Below are 27231 nucleotides of genomic sequence, written 5' to 3'. Positions count from 1 at the left end.
TAAAAAGCTGGTACCAGAAACGGATAACGGAAACGAAACTATAGCAGTAACGTAAATGGAAACGGTAACGAAAACACGTCCGTTACCCTTCCCATGCTTTTATCATGCGGTCGCACAGCGCCGGAGTTGGAGAATTCGAAATATCGTCACGTTCCACTCCTTGATTATCGTTGTCATCGCACGCGACCATGATTCTATTATATATCGCTGGCTGCCACAGCAGAAACCTGGGGAGGAAATAAAGAAAAACGCGTTCTTCGCGTCCGTTTTGGCTGTGCATGCTGTGCGGTACGGCGAACAGCGGTGTTCAGCTCAACGCCAACAAAATTTCGATATTTAACCTGAACTTCGCCGAACTGTTGGCCTTGCACGAATGCTCGAGTTCGTTGGCAATCCACAAAGGCGCGACCACTGATCTCTATAGTAATAAGCTGGATAGCGGATTGAGGGTGCAACCGTACGGTCACCGGCCGCCATCTTGCGAAGCTCAAAACATTGCCGTCCGCGACTCAGCTGCATATTCTACATGCGCCTTGGCGTAGCATTTTTGTGGTGTCATGCCCGCCTGCTGTGGTTATGGGTGTACTGCGCACGTACTGGCAAGGCACCGGGGACGACATTTCACAAGTAAGTGACTTAGTTTTACAAATAAATGTGATTTATTAGTCCACGAACGGGGCGACAAAACGTTGCTGTTGAAGCATCTGCGCGGCACTTTGTGACTCGTATTGTAGTGGATGACGACGACGTTACGGAAGATGGACAACGAGCCGCGTGACGTGCTGCATTCTTCAGCTGGCAATCAGCTGTTTCTCAGCTGACCGCGGCAGTCGCACATTAAACACTGCTCCAACAGGAACCCAAGGTCTAATGTTGGCATTCTTTAGACTTCCAGCTATCACAGTGGCGACGAGATGACTACGTTGGACGCAGCAGCAGAAGGCCAGTTCCAAGGAAGAGAATCGGCTACGCATCGATTTCATGGACCGGGGACCTTCGACCCTACAAAGGAAGACTGGAAGCTATATAAGATAAGGTTTCAAGCTTCATTGGATGTAGCCAGAATTGCGACGGATACCGACAAGAGGAACTTGTTCATAACGTCGCTAGGACCTGACACTTTCAAGCTACTGTACTCGCTGGTTCAGCCGAGGGACGTCACGGAAGTCTCGTTTGTGGACCTCATCAAAAAACTAGATGAATTCTACGCGCCGAAACGCTTTAAAGAGTTCGAAAGAGCAAGGCTTTTCTCAGCAAAGCAGGCGGAAACGGAATCGGTGGCACAATTTTTGACGAGGTTACGTGCAATTATCTCGAACTGTGAGTACGAGTCTGAGACAGACATTCGAGCTTCGTCGTTGCTGACGGCATTTATCGTCGGTCTACGGGACCAGAGACTCAGGGCAAGGTTAGTTCTTGAGAAGGGTCTTACCATAGATGCTGCCCTGAAGCTGTCGGAAAGCATACTTTCTGCTGAACAGGAGTCGCGACTGCTGGAAGAAGGAACCGCATCGAGCAGTTCATCCGTTGCTAAAGTGCAAGATAAAAGCAAGGACTCTAAACCAGTTAGGTGTTTTCGATGTGGTAACTTCAATCACGCTGAAAGCGCGTGTCGATTTCGACAGGAAGAGTGTCGTTTGTGCAAGAAGAAAGGTCATATCGCTAAAATGTGCAAGAACAACCCCAGGATGAAAAAGGGGAAAATCAAAGCTGTCACGGATATATTTCTCGCGGAAGAGAGAGACGGCAAGTTTGTGCTTTGCACGATTTTAGGACAGGACGTTCAACTGCAAGTTGATACCGGACCTAGACGTACACTTCTAAATCACCAGTCATGGATAAAGCTTGGGAAGCCGAAGCTTAGTCCACCTTCGTATAGCTTGCAAGGTTTCAACAAAAATCCAATTGCTCTCAAGGGTCAAGGGCAGGTAGAAGTTGCATACCAAGGTCGAACCCATCACCTGGAGATTGTGGTTACTGAGTCTCTCCACAGAAATCTTCTTGGCAGAGAATGGATTGAGAAGTTGGGAGTTGATCTTAACAAGCTGTTTGTGGGAGCTCTGGATAACGTACCCTCTTCTCTGACTAATACCTTAGAGACTCATAGGGAATTGTTCAAGAAAGGTCTCGGCAGATGCCAAAAGGTCAAAGTGCACGTTCAACTCAAAGATGGCGCGTCCCCGAAGTTTTTCACACCAAGGCCCATTCCGTTCGCATTACGTTCCTTGGTTGAAAACGACTTGGAGAGACAGTGCAAAAATGGAGTTCTGACGCCGGTAGATTATTCAGATTGGGCGACACCAATTGTAGTTGTACCTAAACCTAGCGGCGCAGTGCGCGTTTGTGGCGATTTTAGTGTATCGATAAACCCCCAACTGGATATCACACAGTATCCGCTCCCGAGACCAGAAGAACTTTTCGCTAAGCTCAATGGAGGCCAAAAGTTTTCAAAACTCGATCTTTCGGAAGCCTACCTACAAATGGAGCTAGACGAAGAAGCGAAGAAGCTACTAGTCATCAATACACATAAGGGCTTATTTCAGTTTAACCGAATGCCTTTCGGGATCGCTTCGGCACCGGCAATCTTTCAACGCACCATGGAGCAAGTGACAGCAGGGATAGATCATGTAGCCTGCTATCTAGACGACATTATTGTGACGGGCTGCGATGATGACGAACATAACAAAAATCTCGAAGCTGTGTTCAAAAGGCTCAAGGAATATGGTTTTGTATTGAAAGAGGAAAAGTGTGCCTTCCTGAAAGATGAAGTGGAGTACCTTGGACAGGTTGTGTCAGCAAAAGGCTTCTTCCCTTCTCCGAAGAAAGTTTCTGCAGTGTTGAACATGCCTGAGCCAACGAATGTATCCGAATTGCGAGCGTTTCTTGGCATGGTCCAACACTACAGCAAGTTTATACCAGGATTGGCAGACTTGTCATCACCGCTAAATAAGTTACTTCGTAAGAACACGCCTTGGTGCTGGTCTGAGGACTGCGTAGACGCTTTCGACGGCCTCAAACAGAAACTAACGTCTATCGACGCTCTAACCCATTTTGACCCGCGCAAACCAATCTTTTTGGCAGCGGACGCCTCTTCAGAAGGAGTTGGCGCGGTTATTTATAAGATCGACGGAAAGGAGCGGCCGATAGCCCATGCCTCGAAGACATTATCATCAGCCGAGAGGAATTATGCTCAAATCGAGAAGGAAGCGTTAGCCATCATTTTTGGACTGAAAAAGTTCCATCAGTATCTCTGGGGACGACGGTTTACGCTATATACGGATCATAAACCTCTCAGTACAATTTTTGGTCCAAAGAAAGGCATACCAGTCACTGCAGCTAATAGATTGCAACGGTGGGCATTTATTATGATTGGCTATACATACGACACACAGTATAAGCCAACTCATCAGATGGGAAACGTCGACGGGTTGTCGAGACTTGCACAGGGGCCGGATGATGATTTCGGCCGTGCAATAGCGACTGACAACATAGCAAACGTGGAAGATGTTAACCTTTTTTCGACAGAAGCGATTTCGATGCTTCCTGTAACGGCGTCTGCTATCGCAGAAGAGACGGCAAAGGACCCGGTGTTTGCCCAACTCTCCCATCACTTACTAGAAGGTCGTTCTGCTGGGGAAGACAAGCCGGAACTTCGTGCTTGCTTACACCGTGAAAGTGAGCTGTCGATTTCTCACGGCTGCATTTTACTGGGAATGCGTACGGTCATTCCACCGAAGTACCGCAAGAGTATCTTGGATGTGCTGCACGAAGGGCATCTAGGACTCACCAAAATGAAGATGCTCGCTAGATCGTATGTTTGGTGGCCTGGATTGGACAACGACATCGCAGCCAAAGTCAAAAGTTGTGAATCTTGTGCCTCAACCGCAGATGACATTCAACCAGTCCCTCTACACCGTTGGGAACGCCCAGAACATCCTTGGACGAGACTGCATGCCGATTTTGCGGAGTACGACAAGAAACACTTTCTAGTGGTTATAGATGCTCATAGCAAGTGGCCGGAAGTTGTCCAAGTACGCCGTCAGACTGTGACTGACACCTTGAAGGCCTTCCAAGAAATCTTCCTGCGGCGGGGTACCCCTGAGCAGTTGGTGACCGATAATGGCCCACAGTTCACCAGTGCTGATTTCAAATCCTTCTTGGAGCTACGGGGAATCCGTCACATTCTCACACCACCCTATCACCCCAAGTCCAACGGACAAGCTGAAAACTTCGTAAGGTCCCTGAAGCAAGCCTTACGTCGTGCTCAAGCTGGGAAGGAGGAGGAGCCTGTTGGAACGTTTCTCGCGAAATACAGAGCTACCCCACATGTGTCGACCGGCAAGTCACCCTGCGAGCTGCTAAACAAGAGACTCTTCAGGATGACTCTAGACCTGGCCCGACCATCCCGGCGCGAAAGTGGCGATGTCGTCATGCCACTCACACAGAACAAGTCTACCAGGAATTTCCAAGTCATGGAAAAGGTCTGGGTAAAGGATCCAACTCAAAAACATCACTGGATCAAGGGCGTCGTCTTGGGACGCATAGGTAATGTTATATACGACGTGGACGTGGAAGGTAAGAAGCGCCGCCGTGTTCACGCCGATCACTTGAAGAGAAGAATCTCTGCGGACGATGTGCCAAATGCTGATGTCGAGAGCACAACCCGTCCAACTGGTCGATTAGATCTCCCAGTGGGTCTTGCCTTCAGCTCCCGGCACCCAACTGAGATACTTCCTCACGATGATCTCCCTGCGTCGTCGTCCATGGCGTCTCCTGATCGTCGGCCCCCTGTCCCTACCAGAAGATATCCTGTGCGTCGTCGGAGATCTCCCGCACGCTTCAAATTCACAACGTTAGGAGGGAGGGATGTAGTGGATGATGACGACGTTACGGAAGATGGACAACGAGCCGCGTGACGTGCTGCATTCTTCAGCTGGCAATCAGCTGTTTCTCAGCTGACCGCGGCAGTCGCACATTAAACACTGCTCCAACAGGAACCCAAGGTCTAATGTTGGCATTCTTTAGACTTCCAGCTGTCACACGTATCTCAAGATCTAAACGTTAAACTTTAAGCAGTACGATATCTGGATCGTCATTGTGATAGTCCAGACTTCCTGGAGTTCACGGGTATGATTTCGGCACGCAGCAGGCGTTGAAGCGCGCTTGTCAGGTGTGGGATCTACCGCTCAGTTTGTTGGTCACGGTATCGACGATTGCTTGCTGGGTCAGCCTTGTCATCCCTGCAGTAACTGATGGCATAAATTGTTCAATGCAGGTTCCCTCACAGCCGCCCACAACATTTAAAAAAGTGTGTGGTGAATGTCAGCGAGAGGACTGGACGCCGTCGAGGACATTGCTGGTCTGCAGCAAACATTTTAAAGACAGGTGCTTCGACAGAACGGGGCAAACCGTTCGACTGAGGCCTGACGATGTGCCCAACAAGTTCAACTTCCCAGAACACCCCCAGAAAGTAATAATGCATGCGTCATATGTTGAGGCCGGATTTATATGCACTAAAAGCTGGTTGAACACACATGCATAAAAAATTCATTAATCTTGCTCAAAATAAGCACCTCTAGAAATTCACTTGCATGCATTTAAGACACGCAACAAATTCACTGGGGCAAAATTATCTTACTTTATGCAGTGTACAAAAAGCATGCAAAGTTGAAAGCATAGATCGAGAAGTTACCCATCAAACGGAACTCCTTACGAAGTTACCATGTGAAAAATGTAAGTTAATAACGAAGTTATTCAGCCCGAGATGTAACTCGCAGTTACGAAGTTACTTAAAAAAAAGAACAAGTTACTCCCAAGTTACTTAGGACACAAAATAGCACTACACAAGTGCAGCGCGTGTGAGCAGTTTAGTTTGACCCTGAGTTGCCTGCGTTTAGTTTTCGTTTATGTCCAACAATGCGAACGCTGTGCATCTTATTCCCTGTGGGCACACAATGGTTCAGCTTCATTTCAATAGCAGCGGTTCTTACTTCCTGAACAGAATACTGTCATTGACTGAACATCACGTTTTATGACATAAAATGCCATGGAAGAACCGGAGAGAAAGCAAGAAAACAAGTGGACGTGAGTGAAAAGCGAATTAAAAGTAACTTGGAACTTAGCTTAAGTTACTTTGGCAAAAAAAGAAAAGAGTTCCTCTGAAAGTTACCACGGCGCAAAAGTAGCGAGTTAAGTTATAAGATACCAAAAAAGGAACTTAGTTACAGTAATGAGTTGCCTCGAACTCTGGTTGAAAGTGTGTATTTGCATGAAAATCTAGCGTCTATGAATCAAGTTCCCTAGCTAAGAGTTTCAAGCGACGGTTGATGATTGGAATCAGTACTGCATGAAGGGCATCTTAAAGCTGCAACTAGCTGAAAACACTCCTGAATAATGCATCCATGAGAGAACTGGTGTTCTGAGGCTGGAACATTCATATGCAGTTAAAAGCCACTCCATATTGGATAGGACAGTACTAAGATGGGCAAAAGTATATAAAGAAAAAGGTATTGCATGAAATTTTTGCCTAACATACAAACTCGTATTAGTGGGACATAAACACACCAGCCACATGTCTCTTTGGTGCGTTCCAGCATGTTTACTTTACTTAGAGACAATAAATAATTTTTCAACCTCCGAATGTCTACTCTTTATTCTCCCTGCTTAAGTTTGCGACAACATATGTTTGAATGCAGCCCAAATGAAAACAATGTCATCCGTCTGATCAAAGAAGTTTCCCAGTCCTACAGCAGTATCGGACTATACCACCTTGCCAAGGAATATACAGAGAAGGTGACAGCCAGGCCTCATCTGCGAAAGAAATTGTCAAGGTTGATAATATTCAACAACCGCTCATGCTCTCTGCCCACTTACCAGGTTGACTGCTTCAAACTTGCTGTTGCAACTGGACTTGTGATACTTTGATGTTGGAGCTTTCACCACAAGACCTTGCTACTTAGCCTTTCTATGACTTATTCACTCTACCTCTAGTCATTTTGAACTGTCTTTATCGCCATTTACCTCCCCAGTGCACATATTTCTAGTCGATATGTTTTTACCGTCATATAGCCTTTATATCACATACTTAATATCATTCTAGTCATTTGGAAGTGTTTTAGTGCCGTTCGGCATTTCGTGTCATAACTAGTCATATCTAAACTTCCTGTGCAAAGCATAATGTTTATACCCAAGCATATTAAGGTGGTTACATAAACAAACGTGCCAAACATTGCTGAATGCCGAGAGTCAAATCTGAGAATACTGCTCCCTGGCATACCACACCCCCGAGCAGAAAGGAGATGGGAGAAACACGAGAAGCAACACGGCTGCACACGCTGACAGACGACAAAGGAAACGTAACACAACAAATACAGCACCACACAAAACCAGAAATCACATAATCGAAGTTCGAAGTACAAAATTGGAACGACACGACCTCACACGAGTACAAAATAGAGAGGAAATAACATGTATGTGACGGGATTTCACAAAAAAAATGTAAGGAACCCAATCACGAAGGATTTCTGCAGCGATCCGTGGCAAAATTTTAGCGAAGCAGCAAGGGAAGCGCTCACAAACAGCAAAACTTGTCACAGCTTACATGCATTCCAATGGGCTGCAATGGCTCTTTTGAGCACCGCAATATGGCGGCCGGTTGGCGTACCCTTTCCCGCGATACCCTCACCCATCCGCTATCCAGCCTTTATACATAGAGATCAGTGGGCGCGACCGTGCTGACGATGCATGAAGCGTACTGCGGTTTCACATTTGGCTGGGGCGGACTTCAATGACGGTTGCATACAATGTGTACTAGTTTCGGTTTCGGGTGCCGAAGGTATAGCGACGCTTTCGCAGATGCGCGTACCTCGAAAGCTCCGCGCTTCGCTTTGCAGCTGTTCTACTATTCGTGTTCGTCTCTGATACCGCAACGTACAGATTCCAGCGCGCATCCCGCAACAACTTTGCAGTAGCTCACGATATTCGAAAAAAATTCGAACATTCGATCGTTTATGAATACTCCAAAACTTCGAATATCAAATTTTCGAATACGAATCGGGGCTCTCCTTTTCAGGCCTATTTGTTTGTATGAATTTTGTATTATAATGAAATAAAAATAAATAGATAAATCGAATATTGCGAATATTTGATTCGTATTAGAAAATTTGAATATTCGCACACCTCTAGTAAAAATACACGGTGTTTCAAAGGACGCATCGAGAATAGCTCATAAATACAAAACCGCAAGCACATACTTCGACAATTTAGATTTATCCTACAGCTCCGCTTTTGAAGTTTCCGGCAACCGGGACATAACAAGAACCACTGATCTCTTACGTACAAAGGCTGGATCGCGCATAAGAGGGGCGCGTGGGAGAGAGGTGCGGCAACCGGCCGCCATGTTGGAGGGACCACTGGCGCCGGTTGGTCCCATAGGAAACAATGGGAAGCGATTTGATTTGGAGTACTTATTGCGATTTAAACGCTCCCCAAGTTTTTAATGGTAATTGCCTTATTTTTCTTCCGCTGCCTGTATTTCGAATAGGGGGTCGTAACTGTCGTGCACAGGGCGCATACGCATGAAGGTGAATTTGATGAATGCCAACCTATAAAATTAATTATTTTTGCTCAGGAAGGTTTCACACTGTTTGTTATTGTAAGGTATTTCCGTTTTTATATGTTTTGTTTGTTTTCGTTTGTTGTTCTGTTTTCGTGTGGTGTTCCGTGGGTCTCGTTCGTTATTATGTAGTTTGGTATTGTACGGTTCTCGTTTGACGTTTTCCTTTATGGTATTATGTTCTACGAGTGTCTCTGTGTGTGTTCTGCAATAAGACCTCGATCCTTATTCTGAATGGGCTCATTATTTTATTCACCACATCACCACCAGCAATGGGTGGAGTATAGACCCTGGCGATGAAACTTCCTATTCCTCATCTTAAAATAACGTTATTGTCACCAGTGCTTTGCAGTTCTTCAGCTGTCAGCGTATTTCATTACAGAAATTCGAAGCTCTGTGCACGAAGAGCATGCACATGCATGACTTATCCCACGCTGTAGGAGCGACTGCACATACAAGGTTAACACAGCAGTTTATTTACTTCCACCGTACTTCACAAATTAAACGACCAGTGGAACAAATTGGCATATTGGCGCAGGTTCTCCATCCGCTTCTTCGGCACAGCTGAGCGACTGTGAGGGGAACCTGCAAGCACAAGCGCATTGTTTATAGAAAATACATGGTCTTGAGATTTGTAGGAGCAGCCACATATACTTTCTTAGAACGTAATGGCACCAGCGAAGTAGCAATGTAACAAAGTCCGAGTTGTCAGATACATGCGATACGAATAAACAGATTTTTCCTCAAAATAAAGAGCTTACCTGCGAAAAATTATCCCTCTTTCTCTGTCCGTGTGAAGTGTACTCAAAGCTGCAACAAAACTGGCATGACATGCCCTTTAGTTTCAAGTACATTTTAAAAAATACGGGCAGCCCCGCTTGAACTAAATGCAGACGACAGAATGCGTTGGGCCCACCAATATGGCGGCCGGTGACCACGCTGTGGAGCACCCTATGCGCCCGCCATTTCCTGACGAACTGATGACGGGTTTCGTTCCCTTCTTCGCTTGGCGAAGTGATGTCCTAATTATAAGCCGAAACCGGACCTTTAGAAAGTAAATAAAAACACAGCCCGCCACGCCACAGCCATATATACAGCCAACTGCAGTCATTCCACGAGTCATTCTTTTCTCGTTAGGAAAATAGCCGAAAGAAGTCTAGCCTAAAGACTTTAGTCTAGCCAAGTTCAGGGGGTTCCAGTGCGATTTTGCCATTTGCAAGGAGCGCAAGGATTGGGAGTAATGTCAGCGTCGGGTGTTGTGTGTTCCGTTCCTGTGGTGCTCGGAGTAGTTTCAAATGCCGTCAAAGTGGTTACGAGAGCTGGACGCATAATCAAGGACATCCTGAACACAGGAAACCTTGGAATTGTTGAGAAGGTGTGTGCGCCCACTTACACAACTTCCCATGTCATTGACATTATCAATGGTTTGATAGTGACGAGAGGGCAGTTCATCTTCAGGTTGTTGGCTCGATGATGATGTCTCGTGACACATAGACGGTCACATATAGCAGAGTCTGGACATGTCAACATGTCGCACTTGCTGCAAGGAGAAGGATGACTGCATAAACATTTTAATCACTTTTTTTATGCAGGGAGTAAACGACTTACAAACTGAGGCCGATCGTTCCGTCCAGCGTTGCATTGTGTCTTCCCTATCCAGGCAATTTCCGAGGCTCACCATCATAGGAGAAGAAGTGAGCAAGTACTGTTGCTAGCTTTTGAAGGAGGGATTCTAGAAGTCTAGCAGTTACAGAAAAATCCCTGCACATAAAGAACTGCAAAAAGAAAAAAACTGCATCACTGTGTTTAGGATGTCTGAAATTGTCAAACACTTTTGCGATTCAGGTACATAGTGAATGTAACGAATAATCTAATACAACGTGATCTGGGAAGACAGCTGTTACAGTTTTTAGTTATCCCACATCAAAAAAGTAGGTTAAATTTGCAAAGTTAAAGGCGTCTTCTGGAGTATCTCCTCCAATTTATCCACACAACTGTTTGAAAGCGTGCCGTCAGTGTAATGCAGCCCAAATCACACCATTCATAACAGTGGCTTCTCCGCTCATAGGATGATGTTCATGTAAAAAACCTGTTATGCAGACGCTGGAGGACAGTGCAGTGGATGAAGACTGGATAATTAGTGACCATGACAAGGATGTGCTTGCGGTATCGCTTCCTGAACATCTGAGAGACGTCAAGGAGGAAGATGTAAGCTAAATAATTATTGGTGCAACAAACCGCATGGTCATGTAGACAACATGTTTCTTGAGTAAGAGACAAATTGGAAGACACACACACACACACACACAAAACGACAAGACAAAGAAATGCCAGCATTCCCATGCTGTCCTTCTTGCACATAGTCTACTTTAGTGCAACTTGAAGAAATTTTTTATTTTCAAAGACAGGTGTCTGTATTGCCTCCCCTACTGCACCTAAGTTAAAGGGGTTGTGACAGCGAATACCAAGACTTGTGCGGCTCTCATGTCACCACATCAGGCGTCTCCACCAGTGAGGAAGCAAAAGAGAGGTCACATGCTTACGATTACCAGTGGGAATGGCTGAGGCTCTGATGTCAGAGATTGATGAGTATGTGTGTTCAACGGTTTATCATCTTGCCAAGAACGACACGCAGTAGTAGAAAAATATTACTTTTTTCCTCAGTACTCTAATGCGCAATAGAATGTGTGCATGATGTAGTGAACCACATCTATCAATGTTCTCGACAAAGCCCTCTCTGACTGGTTTATAAACAACCCAAATTCTCTAGTTTTGCACTTTGTGGATGATCTCCTGACCCAGTAATTCGTCTCGTGAGCGGCCTTTCCTTTGTCAATTTAAATGCCCCAACCTCCCCTTTACCTCAGAGATCCCCTCTGGGCAGTGATGGAGAGTACTGCTTTATGTTAAGTACATTTCCAATTGACCACTGTGTACTTTCGCATCAAGTGCTCAAGTGCCCAACTGAACATGCAAAGACAAGACAGGACATATCTAGGAAGTATAACTTCTAGAAGAAGTATCTTTTAACAAGAAAATTGACTGTTGTCCTTTTTCATAGCATACCAGGAAATGCACAGATGTAAACGGAAATTATGCCATCTGGTGCACTTCATACTGATGAGTATATAAGCACTAACCAGATGGGCTTCACAACTACCATTTGCAAAAAAAATAGTTGCATTGGTATTGAGCCACTCAAAACATAATCACTTTATGAAATTTTTTCACCACCAAATGGTGAAATGCATAACATGCAAACATTGCAACATGCTTGACGAGTACTTAAGGTACTTTTCGTATTACTTTACTTTAACTACATTTACAATGTAGTACAGCTCCCGTCAAAGTTAATAATAACACTGGAGAAGATGTGGTCTAATTCCTGTGCGCGTTTACAGCAACCCTTGGGGCCATGAAGAAATCTTGATTGAACAAAATTATTCTGTTAGTTTAACGCAAGGATGTTGTTCACTTAACATTCCCCCAGGGTGGCTGTTTTCATGGTTGGAAATGAGACACACAACAGCGGCATGGCCGAGCGGGTTAAGGCGTCCCACTCGGTGGTGGTAGCCAAAAGTCGTGCTGAAGACTGCGAGGTGGCGGTTTCAAATCCTACCACTGGGCCTGCTGTGCTGTTTCAGGTTTTCTCTGGGTTTTCTGAATCCTTTTCAGACGAATGTCGGCACAGTTCCCCCTAAAGTTTGCCCAGGATGCATACTAGTCCACCTGTCCTCCACTCCTTCCTGCTATCCTCTCTCCATCTGTCCACATCTGTACACAGTTCATAGCCACAGTTGCTTCACGGGACTAACAGGGAACCAAAAAAAGGAAACGATAATTTTTTTTCAGTGTTATTATTCACTTTGTACATTGAACTGTACTTCAGCTGGAGCTGTACGTACAGAACTACTGTACATACAGAACTACTGGAGCTGTACATTGAACCGTACTTCAAGTACCATTGACACTAAGTTATTTGTACTTTATGTACAATTTTGGTCTACCTTTCTCATCACTGCCTCGGGGAGTTCACTGTGCTTTCTTGACATAACCTTTCACGCAAATGACAAGTTGTGTCAGGACTCAATACGATAGGTCTAACTCAAAACCTCTGCTGAGAGTCGCCACCAAATTCTGTGGAACACAACGTAACCAAGGGGTGTTTCAATTCTGCCAATCAAGAAATCCTGTACGCATTTATTCAATATATCAGTCCAACGGCAAATAACAAGGCTAAGACAATCGGGCTACAGTCTGCAAATCAATTCTTAAACATTGTGCATAATATGATATTTCCCCTAGCATTCAAACCACAAACCTCACATTAGCTTGTGCTGCCTTTTTTTACCTTTCACACAGGGAACAGCAATGGTAAAGGAAACAGAAACGGTATGCAGTCATGTCTCGATTATCCGGATACCTTGAGAGTCGTCCCTTTTCGTCCAGATAACCAAACCAAGGAAACTTCCAGGGAAACCCGAAAAATTTGGGAGACCTCATTATACTCCAGAAAAGGAAACAAGGAAAAGGAAAATTCATGCGAAGTGGGCTGCTTGAAATTGGTAGGCACGCGTGTGACAAAATTTTGGTCACAGCCAGGGCACCCGCTGTGTCACCCTGCTGTTCAAAGAAGGGTAATGATTCAGAAAGTTGGTCCCGTTCTCATGTTTTTGTCTTTTTGTAAATGTCTTTGGCATAAGGCAGGCGATGCTTTCAGACGGCCTGGACATTGACGTTCACATGTGGATTTCTTGCGCCAGGTAGATACAGGGCACCTCTTCCGCTTATCGTCTACCATCTCTACCGTGTGCCTGCACACACCGAAAGGGAGTGACCCCTGAAGTAAGGAGAGTCAAACTGTACAGAATGCCCCAGTGAGATGTGATCCCTTTCCAGAATAACCAGAATAATATGAACATAGCACATGCCAGGGACAGAGGACGTTGATGCCTTTCCAGACTAGCGAATCATGATGACCTAGCCCCTGGAAGATTGGTCCTCGTACTTGCTGTCCGGATACGGATAACAAATTCCGGATAACTGAGACAAAATCCAATAGCAGCAGGTTCGTTTCCGGTAATGTAGTCCGGATAACGAATTTTCCGGATATCTGAACTCTGGATGAGCAAGACATGACTGTATTACCGAAATCGGAGATGGTAAGAATAACAGAAACACATAACACAACACTCCATTAGTTGAAACGGAAATGAAAATGACCATCCAGTATTGATCTTTAAGTAATGGCTATTCCCGTTGTGCCATGACATGAGTGACTTTTCATTTGGCTTTTGTATTTTGGTGACTATTCCCAGTAAGAGATTCCCTGAGTACCATACAAGAGCATGGGAAGTGCAATTTGCAGTCCCATTGAAAAACTGTATGGTTGTTTGACAAATAAATAAAATACCTACGTAAAAAAATATGGGATCTTGAGGGTGCACCTGTCGCTGGCTCGTCCCAGTCCATGTGGCTTATGATGCCAGCACAAGTAACCTACACAACAGATTTCACGACATAGCACAAGGATGCGAACTTATGCTTTTTGCTTTTTTTTTTACATTTCACCTTGGCTACGGCAGTACTGTTTGCTACTGAGTATATCTGCCAGTGTCTACGACATTGGGAGCACTGCACTCTACAGGATGAAGACATGCTTCTATGGGTCTTTTTTTAAGTCTTGTGAGATGTACGGATCCCATCAATGTGAAATTACTTGTGTGGTGTGCATGCATCACATCGAAGCAGCACTCTAGCAAAACAGTATGCTGGCGGCGCTGAAAGGACCGTCCTCCCGCAGCTCTATAACAGCCGTTCCATTACCAGAAACAGTACCAGAAATGTAATGGGAACGAAACTATTGCAGTAACCAAAACGGAAACAGTAACGAATTTATGTCTATTACCCTTCCCTGCATTCAGCAGAAAAACTAGCATCCTCCCATATTTTCAGGGTTGCCTATTCAGTAGATCAAACGCTTTCAAACCTTACATCCTTTATCAGTCGAATTGTAATTCGAGCCATTCACAAACTTTCATAACAAATAAAAAGGCAGTTGTTTACAACATTCCTCTAAGCTGTGTTTCTCATTATGTTGGTCAGATCATACGATGCTTCAACAAATGCCTGCATTTCTCCAATGTAGAAAAGAAAGAAAAAGCTCTCCAAATTCGAAACTAAGCAGGCATATGCGCTTTTGCCCTGAATACACTCCCTATCGGGTTCGGAGTTGCATTCTTCATTGTTTAGAATATGACACTGCATTTTGGAGGCTACACAAATAAGCCCCAGAGAAGTTGGAGTGCAGAAAAGGGATAAGGGCACAGAAGACGATCACGCCATTCTCTGGCCTGACCTTGTCCCTTTTCTGCGCTCCAACTTCTATGGATATTAGGTAGAAAACAGTGCAGAGACAGGACACGAAGAAGAAACAAGTGCACACACAAAGCGCTGTGTGTGCACTTGTTTCTTCTTCGTGTCCCGTCTTTGCGCTGTTTTCTACCTAGCTATGTACCAACTTGCCCAAATCTCCGCCTTAATTCTATGGATATGTTTTACCAACAAGCTGAACAGATTGTGTTAATAAACTATAAACCGCACTGCACGCTGTATTACCCAGCAATCGGTTACCTTAGATCTTTCCTTGTATGTATGACCTTCTCGTTCCCACCTGAGCACCTGTAATTCTAGCTCCTTCATTTTGTGGCTGTCCCTTCCCAACCGAATGGGCCATGTGTGGCAAATAAATGTTCATTGCTGGTCCTAGTGAAATCCCTTCTGTTTTCTGTCTCTCCTCATCATACTAAAGGAACATGTTGCCTACAAGTCTGTTATACCTGCTCACTTGCCTCCTACTCTTGTGTTATCACATAGTCAGGATTGCACAATTGGTTGCGATGTCTTGGCAGAAGTGCAATAGTGCCCAAGTGCTGAAATGTATTTTGTGGGACCACAAGGCAAGAAAGCATGTGTCCTTCCTTAAATTTTCGCTCAAGTGCAATCTTCCTTAATCTGTTCTAATAGCAGTCCAGTGACATGTCTTGAATTCACCATAGAATCAGCTCCACAGTGTGCATTGATGGGATTGAAGGGGTCTCTAACCACATATGTTTAATGCACTGCTTGTAATATATTGGAGTCCATATATTCAATGCACAAAACCACACTTTTCTCCGGAGCACGCTGCTTTTGTCATAATATTTGCAAAACATGCTCTTTCTGAAGGATGATAGATAAGGTATGACATTAAATGGGGAATATTCCGGCTGAGGAATGGACAGTTACCGTGGAACAGGTACACCTCTCACATTCCCATGGAGGGCTATGCACTCAGACTGGACTTGAAAAGTAACTTGAGTAGAGCAATTAAGTTACATATCTTAAATACTTTTTTGAGTAACTTGATACTATCTTGCAAATACTATAAAAGGTCAGTATTCAGTATTCTAACTTAAAGGGACGGTCTCGTACAGATCAAGCGATTCCGAAACTTAGCTGAAATTATATTCAAGAGTGCTACAGATACACAGTCGCGAAGTTTCAACGAAAACAACAAAGTGGTTTTCGAGAAATTTGAAGGAATATGCCATGACAGCAGACGACAGAAGTCGCAGCTGGATTCAACTCCCTCTCATGCAACGTCACATGTGACGTGGTTATGGTATTTATGGTGGCAGGTCGCCCATTGGGCGACCGAAGCGCACTGCACAATACAGTCGGAGGTGTATGCGCTTTGCGCTTGGAAGTTGTCACGCGCGACGTCGTAATGTCTGATAGCAAATTTAGCGATAGTGACGGGTCCCTGTCACTAAGCGGTGAAGATGAGCTCATCGGCGCCGATCGATTGAAGAACCGGGGACATCGATGAACCTTTAGCTACTGGCCCTTTGCCACAACAACGTGGTTAGCCAGTGAAAGTAGTGGATGATCCGGAATCGATTGACGGGTAAGACTCATCCATAAAAGCGCACTTGTTTGCGTATATATATGTTCCGCCTGATCGTGACACCATTCTAAATTGTACAAACATTGCAGGTGTGTGTGTAGCCACTGCTCGCCAATACCAGCATGTGTTGTGCGCACAATCCGGAACCTGTTTCGATCCGTCACGTACACATGGTGTTGTATTCTCCTGAAAGGTGTTGTAAGGTTTGTTTTTCTTGCGCAGCTTTTTATTTGCATATAAAAATGTGTGTTTCACGGTACGTTATGCAAAATTTCTGATTTGGGCATTTCGACATATGTATCAGAACTTGGATACACTGCTGAAGAAAGCTGCTCTCTGTATCCATTCCCGCAAGCGGCAGGAGGTTGTCAACGTGATAAGTGAAGGCTTTCTGTTCATGTCATTACACCTGGAGCAAATGACAAAATCAAGGATAAGCTGATCTATGTCAACGTCTTCAATTACCCAGGGCCTATAAAAAAAAAGCCCTTTTCAGGACCATCCAACATATCTGCATCAAAGACCATGCTTCTGCATCGAATAAGCCCTTATCATCATTGATGATTATAATATGTCATATCAAAAATACCGAGACGTGCATTACGAATGGGCGAGATGGAACAGCTGTATTTTTGCTAATGTTATGGCGGTGTGTTCATGAGCCCATACCGGCTCAGATTTTGATTGTGTCAGGGGTTGCACACTAAGATGTCCAGCACGTTGAATATAAAAGATTTGGAAATGTTTAAAAACTTTCAAAAATATCAAAAATACTTAGACGTCCATGACAAATTTGTAAGATGGAACAGCGGTTTGCAACATGTTTACATGTCGTCTGGCTTATTGTTGCTCATGTTACACCGGTGTGTTCATGAGCCCATACTGGCTCACATTTTGATTGTGTCAGGGGTTGCACACTAAGATGTCCAGCACGTGTAATATAAAAGATGTGGAAATATTTAAAAACTTTCAAAAATATCAAAAATACCTAGACGTCCATGACAAATTTGTAAGATGGAACAGCGGTTTGCAACTTGTCGGCATGTCGTCAGTCTTATTTTTGCTCATGCTACACCGGTGTGTTCATGAGCCCATACTGGCTCAGATTTTGATTGTGTCAGGGGTTGCACACAAAGATGTCCAGCACGTTGAATATAAAAGATGTGGAAATGTTTAAAAACTTTCAAAAATATCAAAAATACCTAGACGTGCATGACAAATTTGTAAGATGGAACAGCGGTTTGCAACATGTTTACATGTCATCTGGCTTATTGTTGCTCATGTTACACCGGTGTGTTCATGAGCCCATACTGGCTCAGATTTTGATTGTGTCAGGGGTTGCACACAAAGATGTCCAGCACGTTGAATATAAAAGATGTGTAAATGTTTAAAAACTTTCAAAAATATCAAAAATACCTAGACGTCCATGACAAATTTGTAAGATGGAACAGCGGTTTGCAACTTGTCGGCACGTCGTCAGTCTTATTTTTGCTCATGCTACACCGGTGTGTTCATGAGCCCATACTGGCTCAGATTTTGATTGTGTCAGGGGTTGCGCACTAAGATGTCCAGCACGTTGAATATAAAAGATTTGGAAATGTTTAAAAACTTTCAAAAATATCAAAAATACCTAGACGTGCATGACAAATTTGTAAGATGGAACAGCGGTTTGCAACTTGTCGGCACGTCGTCAGTCTTATTTTTGCTCATGCTACACCGGTGTGTTCATGAGCCCATACTGGCTCAGATTTTGATTGTGTCAGGGGTTGCGCACTAAGATGTCCAGCACGTTGAATATAAAAGATGTGGAAATGTTTAAAAACTTTCAAAAATATCAAAATACCTAGATGTGCATGACAAATTTGTAAGATGGAACAGCGGTTTGCAACATGTTTACATGTCGTCTGGCTTATTGTTGCTCATGTTACACCGGTGTGTTCATGAGCCCATACTGGCTCACATTTTGATTGTGTCAGGGGTTGCACACTAAGATGTCCAGCTCGTGTAATATAAAAGATGTGGAAATATTTTAAAACTTTCAAAAGTATCAAAAATACCTAGACGTCCATGACAAATTTGTAAGATGGAACAGCGGTTTGCAACTTGTCGGCACGTCGTCAGTCTTATTTTTGCTCATGCTACACCGGTGTGTTCATGAGCCCATACTGGCTCAGATTTTGATTGTGTCAGGGGTTGCACACAAAGATGTCCAGCATGTTGAATATAAAAGATGTGGAAATGTTTAAAAACTTTCAAAAATATCAAAAATACCTAGACGTGCATGACAAATTTGTAAGATGGAACAGCGGTTTGCAACATGTTTACATGTCATCTGGCTTATTGTTGCTCATGTTACACCGGTGTGTTCATGAGCCCATACTGGCTCAGATGTTGATTGTGTCAGGGGTTGCACACTAAGATGTCCAGCATGTTGAATATGAAAGATGTGTAAATGTTTAAAAAATATGAAAAATACCTAGACGTGCATGACAAATTTGTAAGATGGAACAGCGGTTTGTAACATGTCGACATGTTGTCAGTCTTATTTTTGCTCATGTTACACCGGTGTGTTCATGAGACCATACTGGCTCACATTTTGATTCGATATCAGGGGTTGCAGACTAACATGTCCAGCACGTTGAATATAAAGGTTGCGGAAGTTGAGTGTTTATGTAGTCATCTTTTATTGTCCCTTATTGTAATGTACGTCCACAGCACTGACCAATTGTGTTAAAATTGGGTTGTTGGTATCGGGTGGTCATAATGATGTTCAAGCAAGCTCTGAGCAACCTGTCGTCCTGTCCTGTCAACAAAGTTGTCTTGTCTTTTGCTGCTTGAACATCATGTAATCACAACACTGATTTGTGGATATAACTTATGCAATACTTTTCTCACATCAGCAGTGTGCAGGGAAAAATTAAATAGAGCTGTGAAGCCTGCGAATTGGAGTTATTATATTTGTGACCCATTAATAGGTGTTGATTCTGGCACAGGAAGGAGTGCCACTCTCATCAGTTAGTGTCAGCTAGTGAAGGAGTACAAGACAACATTATTGAGCATAGTTTGGTGATATACTGCTCCGGTAGGGATAATACCTTAGAGAGGCTATATGCAAAACAAACTGATGTAGCCTGCTGGATGCAAGCACTTCCTTCTCGCAATACTACCGAGGTACGCGGGACTGCCGTTTCGTGCGGTGCTGACAATTTCTGTACACATCACTTTTGGCTATTATCAACAAAGTAATACATTTCAATACTGCGCGTATCCAGTTCTTTGGGCACCGTTGCCGCTAACAGTTGACTGCGTGACGGTCGACATCTTTTAGTTTGAGCTGCGTCCGGCGCCGTCCCATAGATATCGTGCTCGCAGAACGTCTCTTACCTCATATGCATCGTGAACGAAACGTGCGGAGTACACGCACGTGTGTGACAATCAGACCTTTTGTTGAAGATGCTTCGAGTATGTGACTCCCAACAGGTGCTTTTCTATATCCACTTTCGTCACATAGTCGTCGACAAAAGAGTTGTTATACACCCGGGTTACGTTTCCACCACTTCCATACGAAATATTCTTTTCGCAGGTAAGACAAACTAGAAGTGCTCAAAATCCCGAACGATACGAGACAAGTTAGTAAATAAGCCTTTAACTGCCAAGCCGTCAACTGCCTTTATTAGCTGGGGCCATCCATGTAAGTTCCCGCTCGAAATGAAGATGCGAGACGTATTGACATTGTTGTTCGGCCACATTTTACAATACGCGTCTTTCGTTTGACCAGACCACATGCAGCAAATTTATTGCCGTCGCCGTGATCCTCGAGCACCTTTTGGAAGTCGTCTGCTCTCACCGCTGCAAAAAGGCGCGAGAGCAGACGATTTGTTCATCCAATAAGCGGTCTGCCATCGTAGCGGATATCGCTGTTGCCAACAGAAATCGCAATGTGCTGGCGCTGTTCTTATCAACTTAATTCGTTTATTTAATAACCGTGACGATTCTGGACGAGCGAATTCACAGTATTACGTTTTCGGCAATGAGGAATCGAATGGTACGCTTTGTGGATGGGCCAGGGTGTACGAGACCGTCCCTTTAAATACTTTCTTCAGTAACTTCTGCTCTTTTCCCAAGTTACTCTGAAGATATTTCTTTGTGCATGACACAGAGGTCGAGCGAAAGGTTATCTTTTGTCTCGGCAATGCGCTTTGTGCTGTACATATGCTGTAGCGTCCGAGAACGTTCGGGACATCCACATCCCTCCTGGGAAGGGGTAGCCGTAGCGAGGGAGGATACTTTTTAGGACGTGAAAGCAACGATAAGGAAATAAACTACAGTAGATACTGTCATTTCTGTAGAGCATTCATTCGCATCTGTAGAGCGCCTGTTCAGTATTGGGGGTAAAGTAATACTCTATCTTAAATTTAGAGTTTGGGTATTTAGTACCGCTACAGTTACTTTTTTGCCTATAGTCAGTAACTTCACTTAAATACTTTTTGTGAGAATCTTACACAAGCCTGCATGCATACACATTATTTTCTACGATAATATGCATTGCATTTGCGGGGACTCAGGAAGAGAGTGAAGGCACCTCCCTCGCAGCACACAGTATCACGTCAGCATAGGACTTTGTTTGGCGTATTGAGGGGACAAATCGCTGCATCATAAACTTGATCAGTGGCGTAGCCAGACCTCCAAGGTAGGGGGGGCTCGATACGAATTCCAGCCCCAGTTCCGACCCCCCCCCCTTCCCCCGCGCTGATACTGGGTGCGCCTCCACAAACATACTTGGGCATACCGCAAGATAGGGAGATGCAACTCTAGCATAATTGATTTGAACGTTCACAATGTGATTACGTTTAGGCTGTCATGAGGCCGTGTTACCAGATTGCAGAATGGAAGTATTTTGAAAGGCTCATACTTTGAAAATCATTTAAAAATGTAGATAGACGCCAGGAACTGCAAGAACTTTCGCGATCGTCACATTGGTCCCCCACCCCTCCCCGCCCATATAGCATCTTCTCCTCGGATTTGCACGGTTTGCGTCGGTCGGCCGGTGGCAGGTAGGGGGGGCTCGAGCCCCCCCCTAGCTCCCCCGTGGCTACGTCACTGAACTTGATTGCTACAAAAGTGGGAGAAGCATTTCACTACCGGTTGAATATTGATATAGGATTGTGCAGGGAAGTGTGGTGTTGTGGATTCTTTTCAAGTAGTGGCACATTTTCTTACAAAGTGTGCGAATGCCCATGTGAAAGCTGCCTGAGTAGTGACAGCCGGCCTTTCAGAAAGCACTCTTTTTGTCAAATTCAGTCACATGCCTTTTCTAAGTCATGCTGCTCGAAGGTTACGTAGCATGCGTGTTTCAGGCTGTGCATGTGACTGAATGCCTGCAATTAAATCACGATTAACGTGCATGTAGGAGCGATCTTTATCACTGTCCTGCCAGTTTAGCCAGTGTCATCAATAACAAAGTGGAAGTTATGCATCTGTCTTAATTGAGCTAATTGAAAAAGGTTATTTGGCATTTTGTTTGTATTCACAGATTGTTGTTTGGGTGGACCCACTGGATGGAACCAATGAATATACTCAGGGTAAGGAAGGCATTTTCAGGTGACTTTTGTTTCTTGCTTGTACCTGCGCCTGCTTCACCGTGGCAAAAAAGAAATGTGACACCACCTTGTGTATTCAGTTGCAGCATTTGGTTATATTATATTTTATTTTTATTTCGTTTTACCCCCGATGGTCTGGAGCATATGGTCTGGAGGACATTTCATGGGAGGGACATGGGGACATTACATGTATTGTTCTGGCGTTGTTGTTAGGCAGGTCATTCCAGTCCAGCATGGAGCAGCCAAAAAATTATTTTAAGAAAATGTTAGTGTGTCAAAGAAAGTGGTCAACTTTATTTTGGGGATCAAGATGAGGGAAGATGACGGTGGTGCAATTAACAGGGTACTGTGGCGAGGGAATGTTGTAAATTTGTGAAAGAGAGTTAAGCATGAGACAAGATGTCGCTGATCCAGAGAGGCTAGTATAAGTTGTGATTTTAGCGCAGGGACTATATATTCCCAAGTGCAAAAGGACGTAATTCATTGGTGTATGGACGTAATTCGTTGGTGGACATGGGAGTGGAAGAGCGTCCTTTTGTGCTTCACCGCGACCAGCCGCGACAAAAATATGTAAACCAAAACCAATTAATTACTGCAACAAATGACCCCCTTTGGTGGCAGATTTTTCTCTAAAAGGTGTCCACTGAAGGTTCCAAAAGGGGTAGTACCCATTTTAATGCCGACGGTGCCCTGCTTTAGAAGTTATGTATTTTCACGAAACTCATTTGAATTTTTATTTAAATAATGAGCGCCTCCCACTCATTCACACAGTGTGGAGGTTGTAGGCGGCATAGTACAGATACTTGTAAAAAAGAAAGTTCTTCGATTGGTGCACCAGTTCGCGAATTATTTAGCCCGGGGATTTAACTGAGACACCTGGTATAGGAGATATTATATACTAGGAGAGTGCGCACTGTGTGTAGGATGTGACTGCTGTAACGTTGTTGTTAGTGCAGTTGTTATACTAGGCATTTTCCCAGCACCCCCTCCCCCCAAATCTTACAACACCCGGCCAAACTACTGTCCAGAAAGGCTAAATATGCCACAAATGCAGCCCCCCTCAGAAATGAAAACCCTGGGAATATCCCTGTGTTTTTCCATTTCAGTCCTGGTGATGCACATCAGGGGTGACCTTATCAGAGTGACATAAGACATTTTTGTTGCAGCTCATCGTATAACGATAGGCAAGGATGAACCTTACTACTTCTGGAAATTGGAGTCTAACTCCATGTTCAACTAACTGCATTTTTGTAGCACTTGTTAAAACTACTTCTGTGTCTACTATAATATACAGGGTAGGTGCTCTAAAAAGTCAGTCACATTTTCGTGCAAGACGTGATACCTCCTTGACTTCCTCTGCCTCAGGGTAAAGAATTTATGCCAGAGAAACCTTCAAAAAAATTGTGGTTACCAAGCACTGTGTAACAAAATAAATATGACCATGCAAACTTTCGTCTCCATCCATCAGTATAGCACATAGGAAATACATGAAGACGAAAGTTTGCATGGCCATATTTATTTCGTTACGCAGTGGCTGGTAACCATGATTTTATCGTAGGTTTCTCTGGCATAAATTATTCACTGTGTTGCAGCGGAAGTCTGTCTGTCAAGTAGGTATAGCGTCACATGCAAAAACGATCTTTTATAGCACCCACCCTCTATATTTAAAAGAATTTAACTGAGATTAACTAATGAAATTAAATATAGCTTCTGGCTTTTTCCACTTTATTTGCTTGTGCCTAATCTGTGGAGATGCCACACACAGCACCAACATGCCTCAGAAGTGGCAAGCAGGATAACACCTCAGATTAATCTCAGATTAATGGTCATGGTCATAGCATTCATAGTCAGCAAGAATCCATGCAATCGGCAGGAGGATTGATTTTTAACAGACCATTTCAATCCATGAGAAAGTAGAAGCCAACTAAATAGCATCATATGCAGTCTGTCTCGTCTCCTGTGGTGGGAATCCACAGACCGACCGCTGTGGCATCGCTCATGATCTCAGTTGTCTCGCGACGTAAACTTTTATTATATTATATTAAACAATTATCATATTATTATCCTGTGGAGGGAGCTTCAAGAAGACAGGATAACCATCATAGCATGACTTCAGGTCCCATTAGTACAAACTCATTCAGTCCAGTTATTATGTCATAACTAGAGCCCGTAAATATAGGCACTAAAAACGATGGAAGTAGGCATGCAATTAGGCCCTCAAAATCAGCAAAATAGGCAATCAAATACAAAAATAGGCACGTTAATCTGGTACACCCTTTGGCTTTGTTGGTGCTTCAGAATGCTCCATCCAGGAAAAAAAGGCTACAGTACCGTACAAGATTTGACTTGTACACGAATACTGAGGTGGCCTAGAACCACGCATATTGAATACTACTTTTAGTTCTCCGCCCTCGAAGATCTCGAAAGGCTAAGAAAAGGCCAAATCTTTTGATCAAATATACATGAACCCCTTCCAGCAAACCAAGGTACTGAAGGAAAACAAACGGGGGAGGGGGGAGAAGAAGAACAAACAGTGCAAACACGCAGAAACGAAAAGCAAAATGCAGCACTCAGCATGAGACTGAAAGGTGCTCTTGCACTTGCACCTCTAAAATAGGCTGTTGTTGCATCTAAAAATGTTTAAAAAAGACTACAATTTAATAGTCAATAAAAAGCCAGGCAACTCACAAAATATCACATTTGGGTGTTTATAGACATTTATAGGCAAATACCTAAAAAATTTCGTGCCCTAGTCATAACGTGATTTGTAGTTCAGTTCGTGCAGAGGTCCTCAACTTTGTTAGTGGTTTTGTAGTTGACTCATTCCAATGGGGCAACACATTGCTAAGCAGTGAGTTTTCTGCTACACGCATGAATGCACAAGTGAGTGAGACGCATGTAAGAAACAATAACCAGAGCACGTAAAGTTCTTAATCCCTAGCTACAGTCATGGCCATGGTTGATGCGTTGTAATTGGTTGCGTGTGCCCATCCAGAACCACGCATTTGGACACTCCAATTTCAGTCCCCTGCATCGACACTCGGTTAGTTCTTTGTGAACTATGTTTATTTGTTTTGGGCATGGTTTCAGGTTTTCTGGACCATGTGACAATCCTGGTGGGGATTGCAGTTGGGGGTAAGGCAATTGGGGGTGTGATTCACCAGCCTTACTACAACTACCAGGTGAGACAGACATGCTCTCATGTTTTGAGATTCTGTTTGCCCTTTTCTCTGCTCTCTTCTTTCTTCTTTTCCCTTCTGTCTATCTTTGCAGAGCACAAAATATCAGGTACATGTTTCTCCTAAAAGGTGCCCAGCCAGAATATACCCTCTGTACGTTCCATCTTTATTGCTGTAGTACTTAAAGGGTTCAAGCAAACGCTTTCTGATTTGGTATTGTTTTTATTGGTAGAAATATGGTGGTGTAAGCCATATGAAACATCTAACAAAACTTGCTTCAGTGGGTTGTCTTTAAGTCTTTGGATATGCCCCACACATCTGTGCTCCACATTGCTACCAACTGCTGTCAGTATAGTATACAAGACAAGGGAGCTGTGTGTAAAGAGCGGCGAGAAAGCAGGCGAGCTGGTGATAATTGATCTTCATATCGAACTGTGTGTTCTTATTGTGCTAGATAACCATTTGACAGGCCTGCATTGCCCATTACTGCTGCGGGAAAAGTTTTGTGTTTTTCTAAGGATTGTCCTGTTCGAGTGCATTTTCAATAAAAAAACAGAAGACATTTCAGTGCGCATGCTATAGCTTTCTTACCTATGTATGCAAGGAGATAGTCCTTTTGATTTCTGATAATTCCAAAGGTGCCTTTGGTTTTTGATGCTATTGATAAAATAAATTGAACTGAATAAATAATTAATAATGGGATAAATAATATTGGAAAATAATTTGATCTTGGTGGGAGAACAGAACTCTAGTAAGATGGCTAATCCTAAGCATATCTAAGCTGTGAATTCATAATGTAAAAGGTCATAGACAAGAAACCATCTCATGTCTAAGTCTCATCCCACTTAATGTGGCTCTTATGTGGCCCACATGTGGCTCTTAAAGCAGTGAAAGTAGCGAAAATTTTCAATTTTGAAAAGCATTTTCATTGCAAAGTGTGAACTATAAATTAACCAAGTATTTTGCAAAAATTCAATATTTGTGTCCACTTGACAGTACTTGTTACGAAAGGGAAGAGACATCCGAGCCAAACTACCTTCAAACGTTTTACTGACCACAAAAACAAGCAAACAGAATGCACGTGATGTTTGAGGTCCGATTTCTCAGTTTGGATTTTTGATCCAATCACTCACTTCAGTTTTCATCAGGAAAGGGCAACGGTAATGGTAATGGTAACGGAAACAGAAACAGTATATTACCGAAATTGGAGATGGTAATGATAACGGAAATGGAAACACATACCACGGTCCTCCATTACCGGAAACAGAAACGGAAACGAAAATTATCGTCTGGTATTGAATTCGAGTAATGACTATTCCTGTTGTGCGGTGACATTTGAGTGACTTTTCATTTTATTTTTGTATTTTGATGACTCCATTCCCTGTAATACTCTAAATACTATATGACTCATAACTCCATGACATCAACACATGACTACTCCAGCATAACACGTGGATGACAGCTAAGATTTTTAGTTATTTATTTTTACTCTTTTTTCATTTCATCGTGGCTGTGACAGTATTATTTACTACCGAGAGCGTCCACTTACGAATGCGACATCTTGAGTTCCTGGACTCAGAGTGAGTGAAGACTGAAGACATGTTCCTACATTTTTTTAAGAATCTTGCAAGATGTGCGCATCCCAACGACATAAAATTACTTGCGTATGTGTACGCATGACACCGAAGCAGCACTTGGGCAAAACAGGGTGCTGACTGAGCCAGACTGGCTGTCCTCCCGCAGCCCCTGTAACAGCCTTTCCATTACCGGAAACGTAACGTAAACAAAATTGAAAGGCTGGTATCAGAAACGGATAACGTAGACGAAAATGTAGCAGTAACGAAAATACGTCCGTTACCCTTCCCTGGATTTCATTTCTCTCCACTGCAT

General features: G+C 43.7%; 2 protein-coding genes across 3 annotated transcripts in view; both read left to right on the top strand.

Moving 5' to 3' along the window:
• The first annotated feature begins 914 nt into the window (after positions 1 to 914).
• On the top strand, positions 915 to 4916 carry LOC135398547 (uncharacterized protein K02A2.6-like). The gene has a single exon (XM_064629943.1). It carries the CDS (start codon positions 915 to 917, stop codon positions 4914 to 4916), a length of 4002 nt encoding a protein of 1333 aa, XP_064486013.1.
• A 4860-nt stretch (positions 4917 to 9776) lies between these two features.
• LOC135396585 (3'(2'),5'-bisphosphate nucleotidase 1-like) overlaps positions 9777 to 27231 on the top strand; it is a 31112-nt gene continuing 13657 nt past the window's right edge. The window contains exons 1-6 of one of the 2 annotated variants that reach the window (XM_064627625.1): positions 9777 to 9989; positions 10207 to 10308; positions 10715 to 10822; positions 22096 to 22144; positions 25253 to 25344; positions 25436 to 25450. In XM_064627625.1, coding sequence (XP_064483695.1) covers positions 9855 to 9989; positions 10207 to 10308; positions 10715 to 10822; positions 22096 to 22144; positions 25253 to 25344; positions 25436 to 25450 — 501 coding nt within the window. In that variant the 5' untranslated portion in view covers positions 9777 to 9854. The remainder of the gene's footprint in view (positions 9990 to 10206; positions 10309 to 10714; positions 10823 to 22095; positions 22145 to 25252; positions 25345 to 25435; positions 25451 to 27231) is intronic. The other variant, XM_064627626.1, reaches the window with a different exon arrangement.

Source organism: Ornithodoros turicata, chromosome 6, assembly GCF_037126465.1.
Source record: "Ornithodoros turicata isolate Travis chromosome 6, ASM3712646v1, whole genome shotgun sequence".
Taxonomy (NCBI): Eukaryota; Metazoa; Arthropoda; class Arachnida; order Ixodida; family Argasidae; genus Ornithodoros; species Ornithodoros turicata.
The sequence above is the reverse complement of the archived record's forward strand: the minus strand, read 5'-3'. Positions and strand labels throughout refer to the sequence as shown.

Coding starts and splice junctions, on each gene's coding strand:
- LOC135398547 (XM_064629943.1), top strand. CDS start 915: ATGACTACGTTGGACGCAGCAGCAGAAGGCCAGTTCCAAGGAAGAGAA.